This window comes from Anguilla rostrata, chromosome 6, assembly GCF_018555375.3.
Source record: "Anguilla rostrata isolate EN2019 chromosome 6, ASM1855537v3, whole genome shotgun sequence".
NCBI classification, from domain to species: Eukaryota; Metazoa; Chordata; class Actinopteri; order Anguilliformes; family Anguillidae; genus Anguilla; species Anguilla rostrata.
In genome coordinates, this window is record NC_057938.1 from 45,717,889 (window position 1) to 45,738,159 (window position 20,271).

Below are 20,271 nucleotides of genomic sequence, written 5' to 3' on the forward strand. Positions count from 1 at the left end.
AATTTGGGGATTTATATCCGCCGTACCTCCGCTGACGCACCGCGCAGGCAGCTATGAGCTCATATTTGTTTTGCTCAACAGCAGCCAGGCGACGCCGTTTTCCCAACGCGCGGTCACACTGCCCGCGTTTATCTCCGTCGCCAGGGACGACGGGCGATCGATGCGATACGAGAGCCCCGCCGGGCGGGACGGAGCGGCCTCGCGTACGCGGGCGAACAAGGGCCGCGCCGAAGCCCGCCGCTGGCGTCTCTGGCGGGAACGGCGGCGCCGCCCAGCGCATACGAATGTTCTCGCTTTTCACATCGTGCGCGCGGTTCTTACTCACGGACCGCCGTTCTCCCCCCAGCCAGCATTCGGAAGCCGAGCGCGGGGCCCGGGAATGAACCCACGGCGATAAGATTATGGTCTGTCGCCCGGTGGGGGAAAATGGGCGGGGTCTTTTTTTTCTTTTTTTTTCTTTCCCCTGAAAGCACAGCTGCTCATGAGAGGCCGTGGCTGAGATCTGCCTTCTTCTCCCTTTTTTGTTATTGCGTGCGGGAGGGTCGATGCCAGCGATGCGCTCATGGAATAATCAATGAGTAAACTGTCCCTGCTCCGCTCTGCTCCGGCTCCTTGGGTTGCGCAACGGGCTCAGCGCGCGGCTGCAGCGTGCTGGGAGCGCTTTATTATTAATATTCTGTCTGTGTTTCACAAGCGCTGTTTGTGTTAGTGATCCAGTGTCCCGCCTGCTGCTGGGCTGTAAATCTACCGTGCTGGTTCAGAGCGCTGTTACAATCACACACACACACACACACACACACATACACTCTCTCACACTCTCACTCACACACACACACACACACTCTCACTCACACACACACACACATACACTCTCTCTCACACACACGCGCACACACACTCTCTCTCACACACACGCAACACACACATACACACACACACACACTCTACACACACACACACACACACACAAACACTCACACATACTCACACGTACACACACACACACACACACACACACGCACATACACTCACTCACACACACACACACGTACACACACACACACACACACACACATACACTCACTCACACACACATACACATACACTCACTCACACACACACACACACGTACACACACATCACACACCCGTGACCCCTGTTGCTTCGGTTCACTCCTACGTAATATAATTGCTTTAGTTCTCTCCTCCGTAGATGTAATTGCTTTAGTTTGCTTTAGTGCTTGCTTTAGTTCTCTGCTTCATAATATAATTGCCTGTCATGGCCCTTTCTTAGCTATAAACCTGCAGTCATCTGCATGGAATTAGCCTGCTCCAACTGATGATTTAGTATTTTAGTCAAGGTTAATGCATATTAAATACATATTATGAGTTCAGCTGTGTCAGAAGAGATGTCAGTGTAAAAAAAAAAAATAATAATATGACTGCATTGTTTTGATAAGTTAATACCATGATATCAGCGCTCATATTTGCAATTCTCGTGTTGTCTTTAATGTTTCCTAAGCCATAATAATTCATATTTTGTCAGCATGGCACATTCATTTGTCAGTTAGTCCACACTTTAGATATGCTGCATTGGCATCGCTACAACATATTGCCATAGCACATTTGTCAAGAGAAAAGATAAGCAAAAAATTGTACATTACGGAATGGATGGTAGCAGGAATAAATGCTCAGAAGTAGCAGTAATGATGTTCTGAATGATAAAATAAAAGTTAGTTGCAGATGCTGATATTGATGGATGTGTCCTCTCTCTCCGTTCCCCCCCCTGCAGATTATAGATAATGGGCTGTGTGCAATGCAGGGATAAGGAGGCCTCGAAACTGACGGACGACCGGGACGCCAGCATCTCGCAGAGCGCGGGGTACCGCTATGGGGCCGAGCCCACGCCGCAGCACTACCCCAGCTTCGGGGTCACCGCCATCCCCAACTTCAACAACTTCCACGCGCCCGGCGGCCAGGGCATGACCGTGTTCGGCGGGGTCAGCACCTCCTCCCACACGGGGACGCTGCGCTCCCGCGGCGGAACAGGTGGAGTAACCCCCCCCCCCCCACCCACCCTCCACCCTACCACACCCCCCAGGGGCCTTCGTGGCCCCGCCCCCCTGCATCGCGGAACGTTCCGGGCCGGCGTCCGGGCTCACCCGGGGGCTTAGAACGGCGCTATTTGTTAGCGATAGCGAGCACGCGGCGGTCAGGAAATCCTCCTTGTTTTAACGGCCTGGCCCCAAACAGCCAGGAAACAGCCCTGCGTTCTAATGATAGTAAGGTGCTTTTATAGAGTACTTTTGATGTCAAAGAAGTAACAAGTGAACAAGGGAAGTTCACCTCAGTCACCACCAATGTGTCGCACCCACGTGTTGGGTAGTTCTGTCCTGGGTAATCCAAACCCTCACTGTCACTTCTGCTCTGTTACCAAACGCTAATAGTTTCTTCCGCTGGAACCTCTGCTGTCTCTTTGTGACGGCTTTGTAATCATTACACTTCATTGTGTACTTCTGGGTCTTTTCCAGTATGCGGTATGTAGGCGACTTCCTCCTTTCATCCTTCATCTCTGAGGAGTGTCATGTCTGCAACCAGAAAATTATATCTATTATATTAAATATACAGACATTATATTTATATTAAATTGAAACATTATTTTGAATTACGTATAAATCTATTTTTGTGAATGCTAATAAAATTTGGACAGAGGAAATGATTTAAAGCAAACACTAAACTGATATTGCCGGACTCAGGGATCGTCTTGGGAGTGGTTTGTTAATTTCTCAGGTTTCTTCGTGCATGCGTGCGTGCGTGCATGTGTGTGTGCATGCATGTGTGTCTGTGCGTGTGCGCATGCGTGCGTGCGTGCGTGCTTTCCTGCGTGCGTGTGTGGGTGGGGGGGGGTTTGGATGAAAAGGCTCCTCGCAGTAGAAGGCGAGCTCAGCCGGTTAGAGCTCGTCTCTGAACCGCCCCCCCCCGCCCGTCCCCCGCTGCTCGACGCCGCGTCGGAGGCGCCTCCGCTTCGAAGCTTTAAGGAGCTCCCGCTCTCCCAGCATGCCCTGCTCTTCCTCGGCCCGCCCCGAGACGGAGGCCCTTTGAAGTCAGCTGTACGGGGCGAGCCCCGGCTCGATCTCTCATCTCAGCAGCTGCCTTCTCTCTTTTCCTCTCTCTCTCTCTCTCTCTCTCTCCATTTTATCTGTTTATCCCTCTCTTACTACCGCTTTCTATCTCTTTCGCTCTCCTAATCTCTCTCTCCCGCTCCCTGTCTGTCTCTCTCCCTCGCTCCTTCTTAAAAGTCAATACTCTCCTTCTCCTCTCTCTCTCTCTCTCTCTCTCTCTCTCTCTCTCTCTCTCTCTCTCATACTCTTTCTCTCTCTCCTCTCCTCTCCTCTCCTCTCCTCTCTCTCTCTCCCTCTCTCTCTCTCTCTCTCTCGTGAGTATAGGAGGGGCTGCCGGATCGTGTTCACTGGTTGCAGTTTCAGGTCCAGTGAGATGTTATTGTATACTGAAGCGAACCAATTCCCCGGTTTTATGTACGTACTTGCCCCCTTTCTAATATTAGCCGGTCTCTGCGGAAGGATTTCAGAAGCTGCCGCTTGCTTTCTGTAAAGCCACAATATACGATCTGACAGGTTACAATAGTTGCGTGCGCGCATCTATTAAAGGGGATTATGGAAACCGTGCGCTAACTGTTCACCATGTGGACCCAGTTCCGTTAGCTGCCTTTGAGTCCAACAAGCTTACAGCAGGGACTTCTACTACTTAGGCCAGCGCGGTCACATTGACCGGGATTCGGTAACCTTGTAGCCCCACGGGCTGCCCAACCCTGTTCCTGGAGATCTACCGTCCTCTAGGTTTACATTTCAAGCCTAATTTGGCACATCTGATTCTGCCAGTTAGCAGCTCAGTGAGATTTGCTGTTGAATGAGTTGGGCTTTGTTAGCGTTGGAGTGAAAACCTACAGGACTGTAGATCTCCAGGAACAGGATAGGGCAGTCGTCCTGTTGTAACCCATGTACCTGGGTGCGGGGTACAGGGAGAGTTTCGCTCTGGCTCTGTATTAATGTAGCAGTCTGTATCAGTTTGTCCTGCGTCCTTCCAGCTAAGGGGCCTGCCATTTCAACACCATGTAAGTGGCGGGGCGGGAGGTCACCTGGGCAACCCTGGCAACAACAGCCTGTAAATAGTGGTGGGGCCCCATGTCTTCCTTCCGCAGTTGTGAACTTGGATGCACTTGGCTTTTAAAAATACAGTTTCTATGTTAAAATAGTGGCACGTGGATTGGATGCATTTTTTTCCACCGGGCAAAACGGCTCGAGCCAGTGTGGGCGTCGTTTCTGAACTTTCCGCAGATAAGATGTCTGGTGTTCCATCTCAGTGTTCTTACTGCGGTCAGTAGCGTGCAGAATCTCGCATAAAATCCAGAAAGTCTGGCTTTGGCTGAACTGCTTTTTTCCCCCCTTCCCTCTTCTGGAGAGAGGCGAAGCTTACGATGCTCTCACTGTGCATCCCAGGGAGCGATCTGACTTTGTGGCTAATTTGTTCCTAATCGTTAGCATGCTGACTGCTGCTCTTCCCCCCCCCCCCCCCGCCCTCTGTTGTCCTGCAGGAGTCACGCTCTTTGTGGCACTTTACGACTACGAGGCCAGGACGGAGGACGACCTCACCTTCCGGAAAGGCGAGAAGTTCCAGATCCTCAACAGCACGTGAGTGTGACTTTTTGGAGGTCTGACGCCCATTAGCGAACAGGTGTCCTCGACATCGTCTACCGCTTCCTCTCGCTCCAATTGTGGCCGTTCGCTTTTAAAGATGTCTGCATTTACGCGTGTGTCACTGAGGTATGGGGAGCTTTTTCGGGGTGTGGTGTAGTTCTCCTGTAAACCAGCGTTATTTAAGCCTTTGTTTACGCTGCAGCTGGGAGGCTCACGGCCGCTGCTCTGCTCGCTGTACGCCGCGCTCGCTGTGCAGTAGGGTTTCGGCTCTGCGGACGCTGGGCGGGCCGCGTTCCTGCTGAGGCGGTCTGCGGCGTGAACTCTTCCGCGTCGAGTGGCGCTGCGCGCTTGCTTATCTGTTCCACGCCGGGTTCGGGGGCAGTGGGTACTGCGCAGAGGAGCTGACTCTGTTTGCGCTCTCTCTCACACTCGCTCTCTCACTCCCACGCTGCGAGCACTGCGGCTTTGTGTTGTTTTTGAGCCCTCTTGTCTGCAACCGTGACAGGAAGTGCCGCGGCCTCATTTCCTGTCCCCGCCGCAGCCTTGGGTACCGTTACCCTTTGTCAGCAGAATTCGCCGACCCCCAGCTCCTAAATTAGGAGGCCGCGGAGGGCCAAGGCCCAGGGACTGCTCCGGAACGTTCCCCTCAGAACAGATGTTAAGACGTGGACTCCACAGGCAGATAAATCACACAGGGGGAAAAAAAGACTCAACCTCAGAGTAGAATGAGCATAAACAAGCATGTGCTCGGTCTCCTCACTCTGCAGTGTTTTGTCTCTTAACCCAAACACTCTCTCTGTGCTGTTTATTTTACCTCCTGGCCCGCTCCCAGTCCCTTATTCTGCAGGTTAGTTTCTGGGGGGTTTTCACTGAAGGTCTGTGAACACGGCTTTGTAACCAGTAGCTGTGGGTCTGTGGGCTGTAGGCCCTACGCTCCTCTTCCTGTCGTGACAGGAAGCACACACCAGGCAAGTGAGAGCCCCCGCCCACTCCGCCCCAAAATTTCACAGCTTGCCCTCTTCACCTTAGAGTGTTCTTACTTCATAAGGGCCAGACAGAGCAGCATCCTCTGTCCTCTGTCCCGCTCTTAATGTCAGCCCTGAAGCCGGGCTCCCCCTGCAGGCGAGGAGAGGAATAGCAGCTCTCCTCAGCATCACCCAAACCCCACCCCACCCCACCCCACCCTCACCTCTCCCCCCTGCGCGAGGCTGGCGAGCGCGGCGGCACAGATGCCGCGCCCTGCGGGTCACGTGACAGGAAGCGGGGCGCCCGGCGGGAGGCGGCGCCACCGCGGAGCGACAGAAGGGGAAGGCTACGTTTTATAGACGTTTCATTTCATGCCATTACAGACGAACCCCTCTAAGGAAAAGGAGCTAAATCGCTCCCGATCCAACAAACGGCTCGGTGACGCACTTCTCTTCGCAGGTCCAGGGTCAGGGATGGTTCAGCAGAACAGGCAAAGAAAAAAAAACAAGGAAGCCTCTCTGCTTTGTAGATATTATTATTTAAGCTCTGGCTGTCTGTGATGAAATCGTCAGAACAGGACGGCGCGTTCGCTCCCTAGCGTTTCCCTTGACGACGTTAGCGTGAAGTGTGAATGCCCGACAGGGACTGCTCTTCTCTTCCCTTTCCGGTGAGACGGATTTGCTTTCTTCGTGAACGTTTTTTCCTTCGGTCTGGCACCCCACCGCTGCTTCGTTCTGAATGGGGCTCACCTCCCATGGAAAGCCAGGATGCTCTTGTGTGTGCTGTTCACAGGGGGGCTGCGGTCATTCTGCTCCAGGGATGCTGCTTGCTGCCCGGTAGCTGCTCCTCGTTCATCTGTCCTGTCGACAGACCCTCTGTTCCTAAGCACGCCATTAATGGGGTCTCCTATGGGGAGGCGGCCTGTGTTTTATGTTGTTTTTCCTCTTTATGAAGCCAAGAGGGCTTAAGGGGTTTGTTTAAGGCCGGAAGCTCGTAAACAGGGGGACCGAGGGGCTCGGAACCCCCCCCACCGACCGCTGAGCCGCCCCCATAAGCAGAGCAGCCGAAAACGGGCTGGGCCGGCCGCGGTTTTTCCCTCCTTTTTTACTGGCGTCCCTCCCGAGGATCGCTCTGTTTTCCTCCGGAAACACAGCGCATGAAGGCACATTTCGTCTTCGGGCCGCTGGCTCGTTTCTGCCGCTTAAACGAAAAGGCAGAGCTAGCTTCCTCCTGCCTCTCCTCAGAACCCGTAGAGTTCTGCTTTTCAGCCCCCGCCCCCGCCCCCCCCCCCCCTCCTTCTCAGGAAGAGCGGTGGAATGTTGGTAAATGATGCAGTGTGGTGCTCTGTGTGTGCCGCTGACAGCGTGGAGTGCCTGGGGCTGTGTGTGTGTGTGTGTGTGTGTGTGTGTGTGTGTCTGTGTCTGTGTTCGCGTGTGTGTGTGTGTGTGTGTGTGTGTGTTTTGTGTGTGTGTGTGTAAGTGTGTTGTGTGTGTGTTGTGTGTGTGTGTGTGTGTGTGTGTGCTGTGTGTGTGTGTTGTGTGTGTGTGTGTGCTGTGTGTGTGTGGGTGTTGTGCATGTTGTGTTGTGTGTGTGTGTGTGCTGTGTTTGTGTGTGTGGTGTGTGCGGTAGTGCTGTGTGTTGTGTGTGTGTGAGTGTGTGTGTGTGTGTGCGTGTGTGCATGTGTGTGTATGGTGTGTGTGTGTGTGTGTGTGTGCAGGTCAGTGTGCATGGGGTCGTGTGGACACGTCACCAGACTAACGGAGTGCTCCCGTCACTCATACCCCCAGTGACTCATTTGCACGCCGAGCAGAGGAGGCGAGGGAAAAGAGTGGGAGAGAGGGTGAGAAAGGGGGAGGAGAGGAGAGAGGAGGAAGGGAGAGGAGTGTGTGGGAGTGCGGCAGGGAGCTCGTGCTGGTGGGAGCAGGGAGGGGAGGGGAAGGGAGGGGAGGGGAGCGGAGGGGAGCGGGGGATTCAGACCCGGCGGTAACGGACCGGCGGTAAAGTCGCGGCCTTCTCACTCAGCCCGGGACGGTTAAAAAGCCGCTCCCCTTTACAGCAACTTCAGCATTACACCAGGCTCCCCTGCTGATCCTGTGTGAAATAAGCACACGGTGTTGCGCCTTTAATATTCAAGCGTGAGATAAATAATTGAATTGTGCTGTATGTAGCGTACATCCGAGGGGCCTCCATAATGCATGAGTGAATGCACAGGGCTCTGCTCTTCCCCCTGGTTCTCGGGGCTGGCTGTGTCGAGCTGAACGAACGCTTGTCGGTTGTTCTTTCTCCGTCGCGTTTAAGAGGTTTATCGCAGTTGCCGAAATGGCTCGTTTTGATGTTCCGCATCTCTTTCTCCCTGTTCCTGTCTCCTCTGTCCTGTCTCCTTCGTCTCTCGTTCTCTGACCGCGTGTCAATCTTCTCCGTTTCTCACCCTGCTTCTGTCCTTTCATCTGATCACAAACTCATTTTCACTCCGTTCTACACCCCCCCCCTTTCTCTCTGTGACTCTCTCTCTCTCTCTCTTGTTCTCTCTGTCTGACTCTTGCTCTCTCTCTCTCTCTCTCTCTCTTCCAGTGAAGGGGACTGGTGGGAGGCTCGCTCGCTCACCACCGGTGGGTCCGGCTACATCCCCAGTAACTACGTGGCTCCGGTGGACTCCATCCAGGCTGAAGAGTGAGCACTTCCTCTTTGTGGCTTTTACTTATTATTATTTATTTAATGTTTATTTGATAGGGACAGACATATTTAAACAGATTATTGTCGAACAATATCCAATGCAATGTATCACAGCCACCCCCCCACACACACAAACACAAACACACGCACACACACATTAACTGGGCGAAGACGCCTATGGCTCAGGTTGGGAGCAACGCGAACACTTCCTGGTTTTCAGAGAGCGCAGTTAATGGGGTAGGATGGCCGTGAAAATAAATGAAATTGCGGAGTGATTTATGCCTCTGGAGTGCCTGCAGAGACGCGCGCCTGCTAATGTGGATTTTATTAGGCGCGGCTGCCTTGAAATTGGGTTAAACGCGGGATTTTGAGGATTTAAAGCGTCGTCACACGTGCGGTGGGCCCTTCCCCGCGCGACCGTGCGTCCTGGTGCAGTCACATGACACGAGGAGCCACCGCCTGCCCGACTCCCCCTCTGCGTCTCCGGGACTCCCGGGGATGAATAACGAGGTGATATGTAACGAGCGCCGCACATGCGGCCTGAGATTAACCGAGGGGCTGGAGGGCGGAGATGATGCAATCTGAGAACAGAACAAAGGGCCGTGGGGCGCGAGAGAGATGCGTCGCATCTCTCGAGGATTGCGCGTTAGCATTCATTACGCGCCCGCAGTTTAGATGCAGCTTCGGCGAGCCCGTTAGCGAATAGTCATTTCGTCTCTTTTGTGCGGCCGTCTCCGCGTAAAATTGAGCGAGCCTCCGTCTCGCAAAAAAGAAAACAGAATTACAGCCTGGGCTGTCCCGGGGCATGCTGGGATGTAGGTTTTCCCACCCCACCCCCACTCCAGAGGGATCGGTCTTACCGCACCCCCCCGACGCTTCGTGCGGCGCACAGCCCCCTGAGTGGAGCCGTAATGCTCGTTTCTGTGTCCCCCCCCCCCCCCCCCGCCGCAGCTGGTACTTCGGAAAACTCGGCCGGAAGGACGCGGAGCGACAGCTGCTGTCCAACGGCAACCCCCGAGGCACATTCCTCATCCGGGAGAGTGAAACCACCAAAGGTAACCATGACGCCGCGCTAGGGGCGCACGCCGATTGGCTCTCCTCTGCCATTGGCTACAGAGGAAGAGGGCCTGGCAGGGAGGCACTTGTAAGCAGAATAAAAAATTTTTTTTAAAAACACACCATGTCAGGAAGTTCTCCTTTGAATGAATTTTTTAGGCATGTTGCCAGATGCCAAATGGGCCTAAGCTAATGTGCCTTAGTCTGCTCTTCATTTTTCTTTGTTTGAGTATAATAAGTCACTGAATGGAAAAAGCCAGAACTGATGATGCATTGTGCTTTATACACTGTGCTTATGCCCATTGACACAATATTAGAGTTCTGCTTCCAAAAGAATATATAGTTCTTGTATCAGATCCATTGGTTGTGATGGTAAGATTATGGTGGTTCAAAATGTCCGCAAAGAAAGAAAATGGCTAAATTGATTCCTTTTCCCCGGAAATGAGCTGCCACACAAGACCTGAATGTATTTGAAGAACAGCTGTGTGTGTGTGCGTGCGTGTGCATACATGCGTGTATGTGTGCATGTGTGTGAACATGAGCATGCGTGTGTGTGTCCATCTGTGAGCATCCCCTGTCAAATCGGGTGTACAGTCAAATGTCTCAGGATTCATCTAGAGTTATCTACTGATCCTTACGTTATTGCTCTAATGTCTTTTCAAATTTATGTCATAGACATTTGAGGCTCAGAACTGCTGGATGGAGAAATGTTCCAAAAGTGTGCATTAAAGTGGACATCATTGATCACATATCCTCATCGACCTGCGTTTCATATAAAATTTCAAACAAATGGGGTTATATTGCTCCTAGGGGGAAATGGCTATGGATGCTCTTGTATGGAGTGGCAGACATTCGGGTGGAATGTAGACATTACTGCATCACTGTTTCCTGTAACTGGCTTAGTAACTATGCACACTGTACCCAACATGTATCTAAGATGGCTGCCCCTCTTCCTCCTCCTCCTCCTCGCACTGCTCGTGCTCCTCCCCTCTGTTCCAGGTGCCTTTTCCTTATCCATACGGGACTGGGACGACGTGAAGGGAGAGCACGTCAAGCATTACAAGATCCGCAAGCTGGACAGCGGGGGGTATTACATAACCACCCGGGCCCAGTTCGACACGCTGCAGCAGCTGGTACAGCATTACTCAGGTGAGACTCAGGCGGGGCCACGGTGACCCTGTTCAGCACAGAACTTGAACACACTCCGCTGCCATTCCTCCTGTATGACACTATATAATAATGACGTCATGAGCAAAATAAGAAAATTCTATTACTTTAAGGATACAGTGCAATTTCCTGTACTGGTTTACATTTGGACATATAAGGCTATTTAGGCCTTGTTATTTTAATGTGGTTTTGAAGCCAAAGCAGTTTCCCTGGTCACCATTTTGTCTGTCTGTGAGTCAGATACAAAAGCACATTCTGCTGGGCAAATAATATTGCAGGAGTCTACGTGGACATTTTCAAATGGCTCAAGTCTAGCCAAATTAACACCAGAAACTTGGCAAATATGTTTCAGTGCAGTTCAGTGCCCAGACACAGAGTAGAAAGATGGTAACCAGTCTTGTGCCACAGGGCATGGTTTGAGTGGTAAAGCTGAAGAAACAGAAGACCCAAGCCACTGCTAGTTATTTCCCGTAAATGTCATGTGCAAAATGTGTAAACATGGAATTGTTTGCTAACGATATTCCTTCATTCTTACCCTTGTCCGTTCTGTATAGACCAGAAACCAGCAGAAGGTGCTGGCCATCGCTATAATATGTCAGCAAACCGCATTTGGGATCACGTGTCTGGAACATTAGACAGCGCTCGCTCTCTCGCTCTCTCTCTGACAGCAAATGGCGTGTTCTGCTGCATGCTCCAGTTGGCATATTGACGTATCGACGGTTAAACGCTTTGAAAACGAACGCCGCGGATTTGTTTCCGCAGCGCGTCGTAAAGCGCGTTCTCTCTCTTATCAGCCGCCGCTGACGCGCTGCGCAACGCCGCTATCGCGTTTCCTCGAACGCCCGTGGCTCTGCGGGTTCGCTCGTTCCTCAGCCGTTCCACAAGAGCTGCTTTATCTCTCTCTCTCTCTCTCTCTCTCTCTCTCCGGACTCTGCCCATGCATTCTGCGGCTTCTCACTGTATGCAGCGTTTTGCATTGTTGCGTCTACAGAGCTTATAACGCATACAAATTTCCCTCCTTGCCGTGCGTCAGGCTTTCCATCGCGACCTGGAAGTGTGACCTCACTGCTGTAGAACCCGCAGCATTTCCCCAGAGCCCCTGTCGATATTCCTGTTCAGACCTGGGGGGGACGGGGATGGGGGTGGCGGGGAGGGGGGGGTTACAGCACGTAGCTCACAGACGGCGATAACTGGAACCGTGCCGCCGATTTTTTCTTGCCGCGTCCACGCAGCCCACTTAGCGTCTCTGATCCGCCTTATCGACAGGTTTTTATTGCAGAAGGCGAGGCGCAGAGTGCAGCATCGACGCCCGCGTCCGCTCCCCCGCCCCCCGCCCCCCGCGCGCAGATGGGTCTAATTGCGGAGGTAGAGAGAGAGAGAGAGAGCCGGCCTTATCTCAGGGGTTTTACTGCCCCCAGCAAACAGCCCCCCGTCCCCGTCACGCTGGGGGGGGGGCTGCCCCAGCTAACGCACGGTTCGGGTAAACGCCAGGGGAAAAACCCAGAGGGCGACGCCAACCGCGGCGTGCCAGTTAACCAGCACTCCCAAAACAGGTGCTTGACAAGAGGGGGAAGGGATACATTTTGGGGCCCGTTTCGATGCAAAGGCGCTAGATTCAGTTGTGATTACTGGGAAAGGAACATTTGACATGTGGGTCACGGTATGGAGTATTTGCCGCAGTTAAAATGGATGTTCCAGTTGTTACGGCATTGTCCTGACCCGAATAAAATAGATTTATCGCGTTGTCTTTATTCTCCAACTCACATAGCCATTTATGCGCTTGTAGAAGTTTTATGCCTACATCTGTTCTAATGTGACATTAATTGCAATACACAGTGGACCATAAAGAGAAGATGTTGGGCATTAACATGACACTTTTTTTTTCCCCATACTACCCTGCCGCAGTCAGTGTTAGGCCAAGGCTTTAAGTCACCGGTGTCGTAAGAGAAAATTTAGCCCCTGTGTTTGTTTACGTTGGCCTGTCCATACGCCCGACGCAAACTGTAACGCTGAATCTCATAAATGTTCAGCACAAAACATGGCATCGGCTTGTGAGCGGCTTTGTTTCCGCTGAGATTACGAGTACAGATTAACCTCCCTCTTCCAGATTAAGACCCTGCTACCTGGCAGAGCACCTGCAGTCGAATGTGATTTAAGAGCGTTGTTAAATCCGTTTGTAACCAGCGGGGATGAAATCACAGAGCTGTGTACAGCCTGTAGTCGGCGTGGTCAGAAAGCAGCTTTAACGTGCTGCAGCTGTGAACAAGGCTTGCTGTGTGGGGCTTTGCTGGACAGAGTGCAGTTTCTCTCCCTTTCCCTCTCTTTCCTCTCTCTCTTTTTCCCTCTCTCTCTTTCTCTTTCCCTCTCTACCTCCCTCTCCCTCTTTATCTCTCTTTCCCTCTCTCTGTTCCTATTTCTCTTCCTTTCCCTGTCTGTACCCTCCTCACCTTCATCCTCTCTTTATCTTTCTCCCATTTCTTCTCTTTACCACCCTCTTTCTTTCTCTCTCTCGACCTTTCTCTCCCTCTTCCTATCTCTCTACTTCTCTACCACTCCCTTTTGGCATCTTGCCAATCATCTCTTATGTCTCTCTCTCTGCCTCCCTCTCCTTCCCCTATATCTCTCAACTTCTCTCTGCCCCCCTTCTGCATCTTTCCTTTCATCTCTCTCCCTCTCCCTCCTTCTCTGTCACTCTTCTCTCTTTCTCCCTCCCTCTGTATTTCTGTGCTTCTCCCTCTCCCTCCCTCTGTAACTCTTTTCCCTTTCTCCCTCCCTCTGTATCCCTGTGCTTCTCTCTCTCTCTCTCTCCCTCTGTTACTCTTTTCTCTTCCCCCTCTGTATCCTGTGCTCTCCCTCTCCTCCCTCTGTAACTCTTTTCTCTTCCCCTCTTCTCTGTCCTCCCTCTTCCTTCTTTCTTTCTCCCTCCCTCTGCATCCCTGTCCTTCTCTCTCTCTCTCTCCCTCTGTAACTCTTTTCTCTCTCTCCCTCCCTCAGTATCCCTGTCCCTCTCTTTATCTCTCACTCTGTCCGTGTGTGCTTCCTGTGCTTGTGTGCAGAGCGGGCAGCGGGGTTGTGCTGTCGCTTGGTGGTGCCCTGCCACAAAGGGATGCCCCGCCTGGCCGACCTGTCCGTCAAAACCAAAGACGTGTGGGAGATCCCGCGGGAGTCACTGCAGCTCATCAAGCGTCTGGGGAACGGGCAGTTTGGGGAGGTCTGGATGGGTACGGGAAGAATTACCACAGTAACGTACCAACCAGAGGAAGCATGGAGGGACGTGGTCTGAATGGGCAGGGTCACGTGACCAGCGTAATCCACTCTGGGCCTTTCTCCCTCCTTTGTGACCTCACAGCATAGAAATGACATCACCAGCTGCACACTGGGAAATGTAGTATCGAAAGCCTTTTAGAAGAGAGGTGCTAAAAACACATTAATGTATAGCCTTGGAAATGATAACTGGGAGAGCCTGCATTCCCACCAAAGAGAAACGGAGAGAAAGGTCATCAGGTGATTACCGTGGAAACCGCCCACTCCAGCCTCAGACGATGCTCCTCCATCTCCCTCTTTGCATGTTCCCCTCCTTGGTAGTTAACCCTCTGTTGCCTTGCCTTCCCTCCCTGTAGAGAGTGGGGACGGTTTGTGCTTTAATTTAACACAAGTGTGTGTGAACATCTCGCCCGAAACTGTGGGCCTGGGTCACGATGCCTGGGAGGTTTCCCGAGACTCCCTTGTGTTCGAAGTAAAGCTGGGGGCAGGATGTTTTGCTGAGGTGTGGTCTGGTAAGGCAAAAAAAGTTCAGTTCATTCTTTTTTTTTTTAACTGAGGGGTATCTGGGAAAACTTCAACAACCCACAAATGGTCAATTGGCATTTTGATTTTTGAAAGGTCCAGTTTTGTTTGTGGAACAACAGGCTGAATCCTGAGATGTGCTACACCAGTTTAGTGACATGGAAAAGTAGAAAGAATAGTACTGTGTTGAAAAAGAAAATGTGGGTTATTGATTTTTTTCTAGGATACACCAAAGTCTTCCAACTCAGACCTTCAGACCTTCCTTTCATCCTTTTCCTTTTTATTCGTATAAAATTCCTATTTATAAAAATGACTACCAGCTCCCACTTTCCTTTCTCCTGTTCTCTGTAAGACGATGGTAAAACTATTATGATGTGATTTTATAATCCTACTGCTGTTACACTTTCCCATGTGTCCAGTGGTGGGGTGGAATTATTCACTGTTGTAATGCTTGTGACTTAAGTCCAGGGGTGTGGCCTCAGTGCAGTGCAGCAGGCAGCGAATAGCATGCGTTTGCCTGATGGTTCCCCTGCCAACGGCGCTGACAGCATCTGCAGCAGCGTGCAGTTCCATTACATCGTAGAGCCTGTGCTTCTCCAGAAATTCCAATACATTACAGAACAATATAGTCGCGTTGCTGATCCATATGGACTCAATATTGGGCATTACTGTGCCCCACCCCCAACTCAAACGTCTGAACCCAGAACAACAAATGCATGTGTGGACATTTTTGAAAAATATGGGCATCGGGGAACCAGACTTGGATTTAAGCAACATTTGTCCTTAAGATTGTCTTAATGATAATTACATATTTCTTTGTTTTTCTTCCCAAATGTAGTTTTGGGCAATCAGAAAGCGAATTTGCCAAACTGTGCTTGTGAAAAGAAAAGGGCTTTCATTTGCTTGGAAATCGAAGTTTAAGGGCAAATTTTGATTGAATCCAGGCAGAGAGCTTGCTTGCCTTTGCTTGTCGTTTGTTGTTATTTTTTTAATCTACATCAGTACGGGGAAAAAGTTGAGCCAAGAGTTTCTTGTTTTATTAGCAGCTGGCCGTGCAATGAAAATGTGTCATCTCTCCCCGTGCAGTCACAGCTGGCCGAGGTTCAGATAAAAGCATTAGGGTGCCTATTGCTTTTAGTAATCATCCTACAATGGATTATCCACTCTGACACCGGTGTTCTGTGCAGCCTTAATCGTGTCAGATCTTCATCTGGCCTCCTGACTGATATTAAAGTCACACTTGCGTATATTGGAAAAGCGTTGGCATACAACAAATAAAGGCAAGCAAGCTCAACCCCCACCTCCTCTCCTCCAGTTAGCATGTTTGGTTGTTTTTCCACTGCAAGATGGCGCCCCCTTGTTTAGCAACCATCAGTTTATTATAAGCTGTACATTAGACTAAATTGGTCCAATGAGGTTTGATTTTTCCTTTGGAAACCAATGGAAAATCAGGAAATTGGAGGCTATTCTTGCACTGGGCTGTGACTTGTTTGTCGTAACGTATTTGGATTTGTGTGTGCGTGCGCGTGTGCATGTGCTCGCGCGTGGCGCTCACCTGTGCCCGCTGGCCGTTGGCAGGAACGTGGAACGGCACCACCAAGGTGGCGGTGAAGACCCTGAAGCCGGGCACCATGTCGCCCGAGTCCTTCCTGGAGGAGGCCCAGATCATGAAGAAGCTCCGGCACGACAAGCTGGTGCAGCTGTACGCCGTGGTGTCCGAGGAGCCCATCTACATCGTCACCGAGTACATGGGAAAAGGTCAGAGGTCACCCGCCGCCACCCAACCGCTACACGCGGGGGTAACCGAGTCATCGGTCATGTGCATAGAGGAAATGTGTGTATGTAAAAGATGTGATGGTCTCTGGGTGGCTAGCGATGCATCACACGGCCTGCATCAAATCCTGACCATGCTAGGAAGCTGTAGCCAAGAAACCCAAAAAGTGGAGATAGAAGGGAGGGATTCAATCAGCCGGGTATGACCCACCTCACAACAGCGCAACAGTGACCCCTCTGGTCATTCAAATACCTGCGATCAGCCAGCAAAATACCTGCACAGCTCAGCTAATTGAGTGAAGAGAAGTAGTGGCAGGCTAGGCGGATATGCGTACTGAAGTGACCGAGGGCATTGGAACAGTCAGCGTATATAAGCATGGAGAACACAGACTGTCATAGTGGAGTGACTGAAATCAAGTCCAGTCCAGTAGAGACAGACCCAAATATAGGCTACATGACAGTCAGCCAAGAAAATCTGCCTGGGTTGCCATGTAATTGGGTCAGGAATGGACGTAGTCCAGAGCAGTCTGACATGTTTCTACATTTAGAATCTTGGTTGAATGTTGAAAAACAGCCAAAAACCACTGAACCTATCGGAGAGCAAGAGGGTGTGACTTGTGCACCATTAGAGTTCCCACATGGATAAACACTGCAGTAGAACGAGCACTGGCAACATTTCAACATTTACTGGAAGTAACCATGCACTGTGCCTAAAATAAGTTTGCAATGCTACATTTGCAAGGCTTAAATATAGGCACTTGGATACAAAGGCAACCATGAAGACCTTTAAATTATAGAAGCTTTAAGTTGAACATTTCAAAAAAAGTCTCCCAGTTATTTGGACTTTGCCACAATTGTCATTGTATACATTTGTATGGTTGCTAAGTGAATAGGTTAAATAATATGTGTTTTCCTTATATTTAAGTTTTTGTTGGGTTTATTCGCTGCCTTGTGGGGTGTCTAATTTAGACCAGGGCTGCCTTACCCTGTTCCTGGAGATCTACCATCCTGTAAGTTTTCATTCCAACCCCAACATAGCACATTTCACTCAACAGCTAGAGACTACTAAATAGCAGCTAGAGAGATGCTGTTTAGTAGAATCAGGCATACTAAATTAGGGTTAGAGTGAAACTCTACAGGACAGTGGATCTGTAAGAACAGGGTTGGGCAGCCCTGATGTACAGGGTCAGGAAACAAACGGGCTGGCCTTTTCTGCCCTGGTTCATACTGTACTGTAGAAGAACGGTGATTAGTTTCCAAGACTTGCCAGTCCTGGCTATTGAGTTGATGTTTTAAAGACCTTTAACAAGGTCTGCATAGGCCCATCAGTCAGTCAGTTACTTACTATTACATAAGCGGTTGAAGGGCAAAGGTTTTGATTAAATCCCACACTGTGTTTTAAATGGATTGAATTGAGGTTAATAAAACTTCAGTCAGCATAAGGGTATTACCAAAGCAGCCCTGATATTAATTAATGGCCATTAATGAAGTTGTGTTGGTCTCTTGGACTCTGCTTGTGCTAATTAACAAGAAAATAGAACACATTATCTGCACTCCTGCACCAACCAGGAAATGAACGTGCATGTTATTGAGGTAATGATAAAAGGCGAATGTGGCTTGGTTTGACATCAGGGCAAAGTTGTAAACCTCGTGGCCCAGCGATGTTGTTCATGTTCAGCGGCATAGAAACGCGGACCTGAACGCCATCCAGCTGCCGCTCGGTGCTCCCCCGAACTCCTCCCCTTCCGAGAAAAAAGACGGGGCTCTTTGTTCGCCGAGCACCTCCCCCGGCGCGCCGCCGCGCTGCAGCTTTAGCGTCCGCTTCGCTCCGCGGCGAGCGCGCTCAGCGACATCGTAATTAGGCCCCATACATAACTCCGGTGGAAGCCTTCCAGGAAACCGCCACTGCGGAGGATCCACATGAAACGCCGCTCCGCTCTTTAACTATTAATGCGTGCGCGCGCTCGCGAAGAGGAGGAACGAGGGGCTGCTTTTGCGTTTGATATGTATTATGGGGCTCTGCGCGAGCTGGAAACCCGGCGTTGAGGTTCGGGCTCTGATCTGGCTTCAAAGGGAAGCGCGGCGCTAATGGGAGGTTTTGCGAGAGAGGGCTGATGTTGTATTTATTTGCGGTGTTGCTCTCTGCGCGGCCCCCCCCACCCCCGCCTTTGCAGGAAGCTTGCTGGACTTCCTGAAGGACGGAGAGGGCCGAGGGCTGAAGCTGCCCAACCTGGTGGACATGGCGGCGCAGGTAAGGCACTGTAGTGTAACGGCTAAGGTCACAGGTTCGATACCCAGATAGGGCACTGCCATTGTACCCTTAAGAAAGGTACTTGAACTGCTTCGGCATATATCCAGCTGTATAAATGGATGCAATGTAAATGCTATGTGAAAAAAGCAATTAATAACCCATTTAAGCTCGCGGGCAACTAAAGTTGCCTAAGTCTCTACCACTCTTTTTCCATCTGTGAATATTTTTTGGATGACTATAGATGCTTATGTAAGAAATCTCTGGGAAAAATCTTGGCATTAATGGGTTAAAAAAAAAAAAGCTGTAAAAATGCTATAAAAAGTTGGTCTAAATTCTGCTAAATGCCTGTAATGTAATGTAAATGTAAAGGTAAGCGCGACACACTTTGGGATCCTGCGCTGGCTGGCTGTCATCTGGGACCGCGGGAAGGCCCCATTAGGGATAGCGCATTAGCAATTCAAGAGCAAACAGCGGGTTTTCAGACCGGCGTCTCTGTGCCCAGGTCGCGGCGGGCATGGCATACATCGAGAGGATGAACTACATCCACCGGGACCTGCGCTCCGCCAACATCCTGGTGGGCGACAACCTGGTGTGCAAGATCGCCGACTTCGGCCTGGCCCGGCTGATCGAGGACAACGAGTACACGGCTCGGCAAGGTAGCGCGTCGTTTCGTTTCGCGAATCCGTCCCTCAAGGTCGCTCCCTCATCCGTACGGCCGCCCCACCCCTCCCCGCGCGACCGCCGGTTCCCCGAGCCAGCCGCCTGAGCTCATCGAAGGAGACGGTCCAGAGGCCGCATCACGGGGGCTGTACGCGGCCCCAAACGCTGAGAACATTTCCCTCCCTCACCCCAAACACGCGGTAGAGCAATCAGGCCTGGGCCGGGCTCTTATTTATTGTTTCTGCACAATGTCAGAGTGGCCTACCGCATAGGTACACCCAAGCTACAGGGAAACAGTCTCCATCAGTCCTGGACCTGATGTGTTCCATTCATCAGGCCTGGACCTGGAGAACTCCTCTATTCATCGGATTTATTCACATCTGGATTCTGTTAGTCGGGTTTGGCTTCAAACTGATCTATGTTTGATTTTGACTGCACTTGACAGTTACCTGCTGTGAGTTCAGTTGAGGTCAGGAGTGTGTTTTCTAAAAAGATAAAGGTAATGTATTTATTATATGTATTGCAGTAGTAAATGCATGAGAGAAATCTCTGTTTACGAAGCTTAATTATATGTTTAACTGCTCAAGGACAGAATTAATTGGTAGAACAACTAATGGATTTTTGTTAATTGCTTTGATTGTAATCTTTACTGGGTGTCTAAGAAGGCAGAAAATAAAGAATGAATTTGGCATCTTCAGCATCTGAGCAGGTCTCACGCTTTCACAAAGGTATCAACTCTACCAGACCATACAGATGCAGTGATTCTGTAGGACCAGTACCCTCTGTAATATACCAGTGCCAGCACACATGGCGATCCAGCAGGTCCAGTATATAAAAAAGTGACAGAGACCTAATTTTTCCTCCCCCTCCCTGTTGCGGCTCAGGCGCTAAGTTCCCCATCAAGTGGACGGCCCCAGAGGCGGCGCTGTACGGCAAGTTCACCATCAAATCGGACGTGTGGTCGTTCGGCATCCTGCTCACGGAGCTGGTGACCAAGGGACGGGTACCGTATCCAGGTGAGGAGGTTTATGGGTAATCCCCAGCGAGTCCTAAACCGGGTAAACCAGGAAGGAAAGCGCCGTGAGCACTTTGGGACATGTTGTTGGTGATGTGCTGTCATGTGACGCGTTCGGCGTATGGCGTAGCATATGGCCGTCGCCGCTAGCCGTTAGCGATGTCCATCCCGGATGAGTAAACCTCTGTTTTGAATAGACCGGCTTTGAGG

At 50.9% G+C, this 20,271-nt stretch overlaps 1 protein-coding gene across 4 annotated transcripts in view; it reads left to right on the top strand.

The window, feature by feature from the left end:
- The window catches only part of fynb (FYN proto-oncogene, Src family tyrosine kinase b), a 53,891-nt gene that overhangs the window by 31,013 nt on the left and 2,607 nt on the right, over positions 1–20,271 (top strand). For 2 of the 4 annotated variants that reach the window (XM_064339996.1, XM_064339995.1), the window contains 11 exons: positions 1,792–2,048; positions 4,612–4,708; positions 8,252–8,350; positions 9,305–9,408; positions 10,409–10,558; positions 13,633–13,797; positions 14,197–14,352; positions 15,941–16,120; positions 18,310–18,386; positions 18,889–19,042; positions 19,931–20,062. In XM_064339996.1, the coding sequence (XP_064196066.1) occupies positions 1,802–2,048; positions 4,612–4,708; positions 8,252–8,350; positions 9,305–9,408; positions 10,409–10,558; positions 13,633–13,797; positions 14,197–14,352; positions 15,941–16,120; positions 18,310–18,386; positions 18,889–19,042; positions 19,931–20,062 (1,561 nt within the window). In that variant the 5' untranslated portion in view covers positions 1,792–1,801. The remainder of the gene's footprint in view (positions 1–1,791; positions 2,049–4,611; positions 4,709–8,251; positions 8,351–9,304; positions 9,409–10,408; positions 10,559–13,632; positions 13,798–14,196; positions 14,353–15,940; positions 16,121–18,309; positions 18,387–18,888; positions 19,043–19,930; positions 20,063–20,271) is intronic. The other 2 variants (XM_064339998.1, XM_064339997.1) reach the window with 2 other exon arrangements.